This window comes from Miniopterus natalensis, chromosome 21 (assembly GCF_054644295.1).
Source record: "Miniopterus natalensis isolate mMinNat1 chromosome 21, mMinNat1.hap1, whole genome shotgun sequence".
NCBI classification, from domain to species: domain Eukaryota; kingdom Metazoa; phylum Chordata; class Mammalia; order Chiroptera; family Miniopteridae; genus Miniopterus; species Miniopterus natalensis.
In genome coordinates, this window is record NC_142101.1 from 12,508,931 (window position 1) to 12,520,874 (window position 11,944).

At 49.9% G+C, this 11,944-nt stretch overlaps 1 protein-coding gene across 2 annotated transcripts in view; it reads right to left on the bottom strand.

The window, feature by feature from the left end:
- The window catches only part of STUM (stum, mechanosensory transduction mediator homolog), a 34,918-nt gene extending 25,536 nt beyond the window's left edge, over nucleotides 1-9,382 (bottom strand). For both annotated transcript variants that reach the window (XM_087829010.1, XM_087829011.1), the window contains exon 1: nucleotides 9,184-9,382. In XM_087829010.1, coding sequence (XP_087685136.1) covers nucleotides 9,184-9,382 — 199 coding nt within the window. The remainder of the gene's footprint in view (nucleotides 1-9,183) is intronic.
- Between the last annotated feature and the right edge of the window lie 2,562 nt (nucleotides 9,383-11,944).

An 11,944-nucleotide genomic window follows, 5' to 3' on the forward strand; every position in this document is an offset into this window, starting at 1 on the left:
CTGAGAACTCTGCCCCTTCCCTCTAAGCTAGGAATGCTGAGAAGGGACACAAAAGCCTAAGTCCCTTGGATAAGGGCTCACTAGGTTAAAGGAACGAGGACCTGCCCTTGGCTCCACCACCAGAAGTCAGTATGCATGCATAGCCTACTTCCACCAATACCTATTGGAAAGGTGCTAGGTGCTGGGGGAGGCAGAAGGGGAGGAAAGCATAGCCCCTCCCCTCAAGGAGATGGTTCAAGGATAAGATTAAGACAAAAACAGAAGAACCAGAATTTAAGGACTAGAATTTAAGGAGAACAAGAGGAGTGTCCTAAGTGGCTTGACAGTCCCAGGGAGCTCACCACGTGGGAGCGATCAAGAAAGGCTTGGAGGGGCAGTGGAGATGTGCCTTGAAGGCTGGGTAGGATTTAGAGATGATGGTGGGGAGTTCCAGGCAGGAGCAGAAACATATGGGCAGCACCTAGTAAAAGCCAGTTGCCCAGTTGGACTAAACAAAGAGAGGGAAGCCCGGCCAGTGAGGCTCAATGGTTGAGTGTCGACCCATGCAGCAAGAGGTTGCTGGTTCAGTTCCCAGTCGGGGCACATGCCTGGGATGTGGGCTTAATCCCCAGTAGGGGGCGTGCAGGAGGCAGCCGATTGAAGTGTGTGTCTCTCTCTCTTTCCCTTCTCCCTCTCCCTTTTCTCTCTCTAAAAATCACTAAAAACATATTTTAAAGATAAATAAATAAAGGAGGGGAAAGCGTAGGTGAAGTTCATTGAATCCTTGTGGGTCCAATGTAGAAAATGAAATTGGCTCCAGGGACAGTGGGGAGCTATTGAAGACTTCAGAGCAAAAGAATGGTCAGAGCTGACACATGAGAAGAGATATGCTTAACTGCTAACACAGAAGTCTATTAAAACAGCAACATTAAAAAAAAATAATAAAATAAATAAATAAAACAGCAACATAACAGCATTGCTGCACTGAGCGGGGACCCAGGAAGACCCCCGTCCATCTGAACCTCTCTTGGCGCTCCCTTCTGCAGCTTGGCCTAAGGGTGACCCTTCTCAGAACAAGGCAACGCCCACAACCAGGGCCAGAGCCCATCTGTCTCCACCTCAGCAACGCCCATTATGCTCCTGGCGCCGTGCTAGTCCGTTTTCATTGAGAAAGTTTTCCTTCTTGGTGAAATGCTTCTTTTCAAAACAAAACAGAAAATAAAATATGACAACCTCCCAAACAGTGTTTGTTCCGGAAGCCTCCAGGCTGCTTGCGTCTGGCCCATCTGCGGCACCAATGTGGGACGAAGGCCCCTGCACAGAACTCAGACAGCGACACGAAGGCTCCCAGTCACTCCTCCCCCAAAGCACCTCAAGGTGTTCTTGTCACCTTAAGCTTCTGAGCAAATAGTGAGACTGGAAGACAGGCCAGGGGAAGGAACTTGCTATACCTTGAAAAAGTGACTTCTGTGATATGTAAATATATCTCAGTAAAGTTATTAGCAGGGGAAAAGGCTGGGCAGTGAGAAGGTGGTCCAGGTGGCAGGATCTGATGCAGTCACGGATAGGTCACGTGTGGTCTCTGCAGCCCTCACCAGATCTTTATAAAACACGGGTGCAGTCACTTAATTCAAGTAGTAATAAACCATCCAGTACAAGGCGGATGCTATGGTGGGCAGAAAGGCCTCAGGCCAGGGTAAGTGATGGTGAAATTTTAGAGTGTTGAGTGCCAGAGGAGGCCTCTCATGTGTAAAATGAATGGTAATATTTTGGATATACTGGGTTAAGTAAAATACAGGGTGAGCAAAAGTAGCCATACAGTTGTAAGTAAGCAAAACAGTTTATTCTTGGATTATTATTTATTAATTATTGTATTACAACTGTAAGCTGACTTTTGCCCACCCCTGTATACTGTTAATGTTAATTTCACCTGTTCCTTTTTATTTTTTATAATATAGGTGCTGGAAAATTTAGATTACATCTGTGGCTTGTGTTACATTTCTTTTGGAAAGTTCTGGCCTAGGGCCTTGTTGGTCATAATAAGGACCTGAGCTTTTACTTGAGTGACATGGGAGATACTGGAGGGTTTCCAGCTCAAAAGTGACATGATCTGACTCGCTTGTGTTTTAAAACGATCACTCTGGCTGCCATGTTGAGGAGAGACTATAAGAGTCAATAAAGGCAAGCAAACCATTTAAGAGGCCATTGGAATCATTCAGGAAGAAATGGAGGCTTGAGAAGTAGTCAGATATTGAATCGATTTTGAAAGCAGAGCCAAGAGTATTTCCTGATAGATTGGGCATGGGATGTGAGGAAAAGAGAAGTCCAGGATGAGTAGCAGTTTGGGGCCTGAGTTTCAGAAAGGATGCCATTTGCTGTGATGGGGACAGATAAGATTGGGGGGGGGGGGATCAGGAGTTTAGCTTTGGATAAGTTAACTCCAGGATGTCTTTTGGATTCCAAGGGGAGATGCTGAGAAGTCTGTTGAATGTAACACTCTGGAGTTGGAGGGAGGGGTCCGAGCTAGAGATCTGCATTTGTGAGTCGACATCCTAAGGATGCAATTGAAAGCCAGGGGCCTGAGCATGAACATCAAGGGAGTGAGTGTAGGCTGAAAAGAGATCAAGATCAAAGAGAAGATGGGAGATAAAGGAGATCAAGTGCCCTGGGGACTCCCAAGTTTGGAGGTTGATGAGATGAGCAAAGGAAGCGGGAGGTATAAGGAAAACCAGGAGAGGGCGGTGTCCCAGATGCCAAATGAAGGCAGCATTTCCAGGAGAAAGAAGCGACTATTGTGCCCAGTGCTACTGAGAGGGCCAGGAAGACCCAGGCAGAGGATTGACCTTGGAGAAGTCAGCAACCTGGAGGTGACTGGCCATCCTGTAGGTGAGTGATAGAGGCAAAATATGATTAGAGGGGGTTCAAGGGGAAGTGAGAGAAGAGGGGTTGGTGACAACAAATCCAGACAACTTCAGGGAACCCAGCTGTAAGGGGCAGAAGAGAAAGGAGCAGTGGCCGGAGCGGGGAGGTAGGATCAGGAGAGGCTATTTTTCAAAGACGGGAGAGAATTTTAGCATGTGTGTATTTAGCTTCCAGGGATGAGCTATTAGACAAAGAAAAACTGATGATGCCAGAGAGGGTGGGAATTCTTCTGATGTTTCTCTAATCTCCAAAGTATGCTTATATTGCCATTTCGTGTTTTATCAACTTTAGACATCAGTTATTGACTTTCTATACTGATACATAAGAAGTAGCCTAATACCTTACCCCCAACTCTATTCTACTCTTGTCCCAACATTGTCCCAGCACACTGCTATTGTCCCATAGCCCCAACATATCACTATTTCAGTTCATCTATTGATTACTTTGGTAACCTTTATTTCTTGGTCTATCGATTACACACAGCATCTCTTGATCTCCCACTTTTTATGAGGAGGGTATTCACACACCCCTAACCTACCCTCTACGTGTTACTCAGCTCTGGTGGGTGTGCTAGGATAAAAACAATACTATAAACAAAAACAAAAAAACCTTAGCAACTCAGGCATATTTATCATTCGCATGCCATGCCAGGCCCTGCTTCTGATTTCCTCTTTATTCTGGGAGCCAGGTTGAAGAGCAGCCCCCATCTGAGACCTTCCATGCTCATGAGAGAGGGGGGAAAAACGATCACAGAAGCTCACAATGCCTCTTAAAGTGTCAGCTCAGGCAAAGTGTCTGCTCAGGCACGGCCTATGTCACTCCCACTTACACTCAATTCGTCAAAGCAAGTCACATGCCCAAACTTGACATCAATGGGCTGGGAAGGAAGTACTCCCCTCCCCCAGGAGGTGTGGCAAGCTACAGGAGGACAGTGAGTAATTCGAAGCAATAATTCAATCTATCACAATTGCCCTTCTCTTGTCTTCCAACTGCCCTACTCCTTCGTCTGCCAACTTCTAAGGGGTTGTGCTCTTCAGTTTATATTATCAAGGTGGGCCCAGCCAGCGTGGCTCAGTGGTTGAGTATCGACCTAGGATCCAGGAGATCAGGGTTTGATTCCTGGTCAGGGCACATGTCGGGGCTGTGGGCTCAGTCCCCAGTCGGGGGCGTGCAGGAGGCAGCCGATCAATGACTCTCTCATTATTGATGTTTCTATCTCTTCCTCTCCCTCTCCCTTCCTCTCTCTGAAATCAATACAGATATATAAAAAATATATATGCTTTATATTGTCAAGGTGGAAAATCTTCATATCCTTCTTTATAGCTATTTTAAGTAGTCTTCAGTGCTTTGTCTGTGTTTGGTTTTAGAAGTTGAAAACCACTGAGCAGCCTTCAGAGCATTATGACTAAGCAAATATTCTAGGCTGCAGAGTCAAAGAGAACCTAAGAGCTGTATTGTGCACCACTGGTCCAATAACAGGCCCTATGCACTTAAAAGAACCTTTCTCACATTCCCCCACTTGCTCAAAATCAGGCCACTTTTTTATTTGCTTCACATAAGAGCTATGCCTTTCATGAAAATGTTTGTGTTCTTCCGGAAGTTGCTGATTACCTCTCTTTCATATTGTTGGTAGAAAAAGCACATGCCTTCTTCTTCGGATCCCTAATATCTCCCAAATTTTCCAGTCATTGTTTGGAACCTTTCATTCTTTTCGAAGCCTGCTCACCCCCTGATCTCACTGGGCAGGTTCCTTCATTTGGGGATCCTAATGCTTTTGCATAACTTTTTGGCTTAACTGCAGTTACTAATTGCCTCCTGTTTTTCTCACTTACTTTCTGTTTTTTATCACAACTTTAATTTCTTACAGTATCACAATAATACTCTCTACTCTGTGAAATGTCCCCTCCTCCAGCGCCCTCAGAGACCACTTTCCTGGAGCTTCCTGTCCTCCTACTCTAATGAAGACTGACTGCTCTCCAGGCCTGCAAATGATTTTATCCTGGGGCTGCCTTTCATGGCTGCCCTGAATTGGATGAATTATTTCCTGGATCTCTTATCTTCTTTCTTGATTTATACTGTTGTTTACTAAAATGTACCCTCAAAGTACTTCCTTTGAAAAGTTAAATAGGATATAAACTTCCTTGGTCCTTACCTGGATATACACTTCCAGATCCTGGCCTGCCTCACTTCTTATGTAAAATTAAGCTGTGGGGCCACATGATTTCTAATGCCTATTCCTGGAGTATAATTCTAGTTAATATGTATTCACAAATAACATACTACGTCAAGGAGAAATTTTAAATGGTTGCTGCTCTCAAGGAACTTACATATAGATCGACAAAGAATAAACTCTTGAAAGAGTAACAGAAAGCCAACAATACAAAAGATGCCACAAGGTAGAACATAATAAATATCATTTTGAGCCTTAGGCCTAGAGGGGAGAGAAAGAGAAGAAGCTGAACCAGCCACTGGTTCTCCTACAGGGGAAGCAAGACCTCAGTTGAGTGTCAAAGAGTAGGCGGTATATTGGGGATAGATTAAATGCTTATGAATATTCAACAGGAGATTAATGGCCAACATTAGTCTGACAGTATGGTCAACTGTCCCACTTTCCCTCCCACTATCGAAATTATCAGTATTTTCATTTCACCAAGTCAATCAAGATAGATATAATTTTTAAAACTGAAAGTGTAATTTTTCCCCTGACCAACAGACAAACTCTCTGGCTATTTGGGGGCGTCACAATGAACTTTGCTTACGTGTATGAGTAATTGTTTATATCCTTATAAACGTCCTACTTGTTGGACTATGAAGATACAGGCAGTGGTCTTTATCGGTAGAGTGTCACTGAATAGAACTAGGTGACTCTCTTACCATCATCTTTATTTTTAATCATCACCCGAGGGTATGTTTCCACTGATTTTTAGAGACGAAGGGAGGGAGAGAGAGAGAGAAACATCAATGTGAGAAACAACGATCGGTCGTCTCCCATACCCATCCCAACTAGGGTTGAACCCTAAACCTAGGTATGTGCCCTGGTAATGGGAATCGAACCTGCAATCCTTTAGCGTACGGGGCGACACTCCAACCAACTGAACCACCCGGTCAGGGCACCGTCATCCATCCATTTTTAAAATTTGGTTTTTTTGTTCCAGTGAGGAATCGGAGAGATCATAAATCATTTCTGCTTCCCATCCTCTCCCCAGAAGAGGAAACATCCCTCTTCCTGGCCTGAGTGTCATCCCGACAGCACTGTTGCTTGGATCGAGAAGTCACCAGGGAATTGTAAAGACTGGGCTTCTCCGTGGCAGGTCTTCCATGGGCCTGCGACACCTACATGCCTTCATCCATCCCAACACTTGCACTCTTGTCCAATTTGCAAATGAGGAGAGGACTTGTAGGGAAGGAAGCTTCCAGAAAAAAAAGATCTTTGGGCCAATGGTCTGCCCAGTTTCCAGACAGTAAGAGTGACGTGAGGATGGAAGGAGCTTGGGGCCATGTGATGGGTTTTTTCTGCAGGGTCTAACCTAATACTACTCCCTCTGGGAGGCTTTCTCTAGCCCCCAATCCAGGAAAAATTAATTGTGGCCAAAACACTGTTCCTGCTGCCATCGTGGCATTTATCAAGCTTAAACAAAGTTTGCATCAATTGCTCTCAATAATCAAGGACATCCTGGCTGATTTATTTACTGTCACATCCCCAGTGCCTGGCCTGCGGTGGATGCTCTGTGTTTGTGGAATGAATGAGTGAATGGATTTAAATTGGCTGCATTTCCTCAAAGAGCAGAGCCAGACAGGAATATTCAGTTTTCACAGGAGCTTCCGCTAAGCCTAGAGGACCTAGAGATGTGGAGGGCAGGGGTAGGAGTCCGGAGGTGGAGGGACCGCCTGCAAATTTTGCCTGAGCTGATTCGTCGTACAGGACTCCACTACAGGTCAAGGGGAGCAGAGAAATCAACAAATACTCAGAAGAAAGGTCCAGAAAGGCACCCCCCCACACACACCCCTAGAGATGGAACCAGTGTCAGCTCCACAGAAGGACAAAGAGCAAGAGGGACCCACCATCTCCAGAGCACTCCCTATGCGCCAGACCCCTGAGCTCTGCATAATCTCATTCCATTCTCCCAGCAACCCCGAGAGACAGGCACCCCTGGTTCACAGATCTGCCCAGGATCAGGACCCCTTCCGTGCAGAAAGGAGCAGGGGCCTGTGCACCCAGGCAACTCTACAGGGACAAAATGAAAACCGCCTGGATTCAATCACTGAAAATTCAGAAGTCTGTACACCCATGACCCACCTGTTTTATTACTTTTGTGCTTTCCTTATTTTCTCCTGGCTTCTCGGAGAGGTTTCTCACAAAAATCCCACAGGATTCTGATCTAACAAAGGAAAGCGTGTAGAGGGGGAAACTGGGTCCCTAAGGGGGTGGGGGGCGGAGGACAGGGGCCTGCAGCAGAGGTACCTAGTGAGATGAGACCCGGGAGGGCAGGCACAGATGCACAGGTGGGCTGCTGCCTCCCCGGGGGTGGCTCCCTCGCTCAGCAGGGACTTGGCACAGCCTCTCCCACCTGGCACCAATTTGTTTGTTTCCTCAAAAGACCATAGGGTGGCATTTATTTCACCACTTTAAAAAGAAAAGAAAAAAAAGTGGAATTGGGATGCGGTCCTGCTGGTGATCTTCACATCCCAGAGAGAGGGACAGACAGTGTGTTTATACTCCAGCAGGTGGAATTTCTGACACAGCTAAATGAACATCAGCTAGCCTCCTCCTGGCGTCTGAATGCACAAGGTGCCAGCCAGGGACAAGGCCGATCTTAGGCTGCTGGAGGCCACCTAGCCTGCTCAGGCAGATGTGCTGCTCTGGCCACCGCATCCCCGCAGACATAAAGACAAGCAAGGGAAAGGGGACATGTCCTGCGTGGGTGGGTGTGACCCTCTCCCAGCCAGGCCCGAGCTAAGCTGGCTAAGAGCAAGGCCGTGAGAAAGGCCAGAGTCCAACAGAAAACCACTTCTGGCTGACCTCGGTTCTTGGGAACTTGGAGCCAGACGCTGGCAACTAGCTGGCCCACAGGGGCAGGCTGGCTCCTGAAGAGGGCACAAAGGTGCCCCCCTCTCTGTCCGCACAGAATTGGAGAAGGGGCACCTCTTAGCAAGAAGAACAGCCAGAGCCAAGCAGGCAACCTGGGAGTGGGGGGAGGGCCTGCAGAGATTTGAGGCTGGGGATCAAAGAGGGTCAGGGAAACTTATGCCCCCTCCCTTACGCACCCTTCGGCATGCCTATCTCTGTGATGGGCCCTTGTTTTAAAATTTGGAACAGGGGTGCCATCAGGGTCCCTCCAGGCAGCCAGACTCCAACGCGAAATTGCGTGGGCGCGCTCTCCACTTTCAAAGGGACTGAAGGGAGGGGACTGAATTTCGAGTGACCTCTGTCCAGGTGCGGCCCAGACCCACAGGCACCCGCCCTGGCCGTAGGGGCTCCGTTGGTTGGGTGTCCTCCCGCGCACCAGAAGGTTGCGGGTTGATTCCCGGCCCGGCACAGGCCGGGGTTGCGGCCTCGATCCCCAGGAGGCAGCCAGAAGATGTTACGCTCTCACGATGTTACTCTCACGTGGATGTTTCTCTCTCCCTCCCTTCCTGTCTCTCTAAATATCAAAATTTTTTTTTAATTTAAAAAATAAAACCCACAGGTATCCAAACTAATCACCCCCCATCCCCTTGGCGCCCCGCGGGGTGCTGGTGGAAAGGCGGGCTCTCTGAAAGGAGGCGAAGGAGTCCCTGGCTAAAGAGCGCGCCCCCCACCCGTCTGCACCCCGCGAACGCAGGCGGGGCTGCAGTGTCTCCTAAGCCCGGCTCGTCCCCCTGCTCCCCAGCTCCGCGGACTTCTCGGGCTCCCGGGACTCGGTGGCCGCAGCGCTCCGGTCCGGTCCGGGGCCCCTTGGAGAAAGGGGTGCGCGGCGGAGAGAAGGGGCGGGATTTGGGGGGACACCTGGAGGGGAGCGGTCCTGACAGGCGCCCAGGGGCTCCAACATTCCCCCGCAAAGTTTCCGGCTCTTGGGGCCGGACAACCGCGTTCACAGGTGGGGGAAGGTGAAAGGCGGGTGGGGGAGCCCTGCGCGCTGGGGGGCGCCTGCTCCACGCGCCGTAGCCGTCGGCCAGGGGGCGCTGGGAGCGCGGCCGGCGCACTTGCAGCCGCAGGCGCCACCCGAGGACCGCTCCCGGCCCTGCCCGCCTGCCCTCCCGCGGCGGGCCCGGGGCGCGGGGGTCGCGGCCGCCGTGTCTTACCTAAACCCGGCACGAAAGTGTTGAGGAAGAGGCAGATGACGGCCACCGGGAAGGGCATGTAGGGGATGGCAGCGCGCAGGGGGCCCTTCTTCTCGCGGACCTGCACGACCACCCCGCTAGACGAGGACGCCCCCCGGGGGTCCGCCGCCGCCGCCGCCGCCGCCGCCGCCGTCTCGGCGTCTTTGTGCGAAGGATCCATCGCGGGGCGCGCTCCCCGGGAGCCGGGCTGCCGCCCAGCGCACAGCAGGCGGGGGGCGGGGGGGCCGGCTCCGGGCTCCGGGCTCCGGGCTCCGCGCCGAGCTCAGGCGGCCGGTGCGCTCCGGGCGCGGCGCAGCTGGCAGGGAAGCCGCGCTCCCGCGTCCCCGCGTCCCCACGCGCCCGGCCCTCTGCCGCGCGCTGCGAGGCGCCCCCACACCCCGGTGAGCGGAGGAGAGGGCGGCGTGACACTCGGCGACAGCGCTCCGGCGCCCCTCCCCGCCGGGCCCCTTCCCCGCCCTTCTCTCCGCCCCCACCCCACCCCCCTAAAAATACCACTTACAAATCAGGGCGCAGGGCAAGAAAGTAGAAGAGGGAGCGCAGAGCGAGCGGGCTGTCCAGACACTGGGGGGGGCGGGCACACCGCGCCCTCCCTCGACAGGTGACTCGGGCGGGGACCCCCGCCAAGGACAGTGAGAACGGGCCGCGCGTCCTCGGAGGGCAGGCTCGGGAAAGCCTCGAGCTGGAGGAGGGAGGGGGAGGCACCGATCGCAGGGCGCCTCGCCCTAGGAGGCCTTCGGTTCACTCTGATTTAAACGGACTAGTTTCACCGAGCGGCAGCGATCTCAGGCTTGGAAATAGAGCCTAAAGCAGGAGGCAGCTTTTCCAACGGGTCTCCGCCAAACTGATTAAAATGGGACCCTCTGCCCCGCCGGGGTGGCTCAGCTGGCTGAGCGATGTCCCGTGCACCGTAAGGGTTGCAGGTTCGGTTCCCGTCGGGGCACATCCCTGGGTTGCAGGTTTGATCCTGAGCCGAGGAAAATAGGGAGGCAACTGGTGGGTGTTTCTCTCAATCTTTCTCTCTCCCTGCCTTTCTCTAAGCATGTCCTCGGGTGAGGATTTTGTGGGGGGTTTTTTAAACACACACACACACACACACATACATACATACATACATACATACATACATACATACATACATGCTGGGTACCATCCCCTGAATTGTCCTGGACGACAACCTGGCCGCCTGTGTGCTCGACGTGGTGGTTAAAAAGCCAACGAGGACACAGCGCCTCCTGGTGTTGACAGTGCGGCAGTTGGTGGAAGCAATGGGAATAGGCCGTCCTGTGTCCAACTCGACAGAAGGAGGTCCCACATTGAATTAGATTTTCTGAATAATGCCGCACTCACCTCCACATGGGAAAAAGTGAGCGGATGCAGGCAATGCCTCTTACCTTAGGGAGGGTTCAATGCATCGGAATTATCCTGAAATTCAGGAGACCGTGGGAAGAATTGGAAAGATGCAAATCCACTTCCCAGTAATCCTCTTTCTGCAGGAGTAATAGTAAAACAGTCCCGGGGCTCAGAGGAAGGATGCCAAAAGACCATGGATTATTTTATTGGTATCTGATTAAAATAATTTTCAAAGGAGATGGTCAACAGGGGTTAGTGGTGATACTGGTGGACACACGCAGTAACCAGCTTAGGCCTGGCAGTCATCAGAGAACAGGACTGAAAGTTTTAGTCTCTCTTTAGCCACTAATTGCCTGTATGACTTAGGAGAACTCATTTAGCCTTTTCTGGGCTTGAGTTACTGTGATTGTAAAATCAAAGCAAGATTCAATTTAATACACATTTACTGAAGGCCTAATATGACTTAGCTTATGGGTAGAAAGAAAGGAGCAAAACCCAGCCCCTGCCTTTAAGGATCTCATAGATGAGGGATACTAACAACCCCAATGATAGGATTTCAGACAGTGACAAATGTAACTGGGAAGCTGAAGGTGCTAAGAAAACATGAACCTGTGTGTGAAGCCAGCTAGAATGGGGGGAAAGCATTTGGGAGGTCTCCCAAAGAAGGTGATACTGAATGAAGCCTGAGCAGTGACTAGAGTTAACTATTTGCTGGAGATTTATTTATGTACTTAATTTAAATATTCAGATAAGTTCTTTTTTTTCCTTAAAATTTTATGTATTTCAGAGAGAGGAAGAGTGAGAGAAATAAAAACATCAATGATGAGAGAGAGTCATTGATCAACTGCCTCCTGCACGCCCCCTGCTAGGGATGGAGCCCGCATCCCGGGCATGTGTCCTTACCGTGAATCGAACCCCAATCTCCTGGATCATATGCCGATGCTCAACAGCTCAGCCACACTGGCTGGGCAAGATTTATTTTATCTTAAACAAATACTTATTTATCCAAGCACTCCCTGCAGGCATCATTCTAAGAGCTTTACACATTTTAACTCATTTCATCCTGACCACAACTCTATGAAGGATTTGAATGCAGGCAATCTAGCTCCAGAATCCATATAACTGTTCAGAGACCTAGCAAATATTTAAAATATTTTAAAAATATTATTTCACAGAGCACCTGAACTGTTTTAGGACCATGCAAACTCGATTATTCCTGGAAGAAAGGATTTCAGGGAAGAAAGTGGATTTACATCCCTCAATTTCCCAGATGATTCACTTAATAACTGGAGGTCAGAAAGACATCAAGGCAAAGCAACAGCATGTACAAAGGCATGGAAGCCTAGAAGAGTAAGGAACATTCGAGGAATTG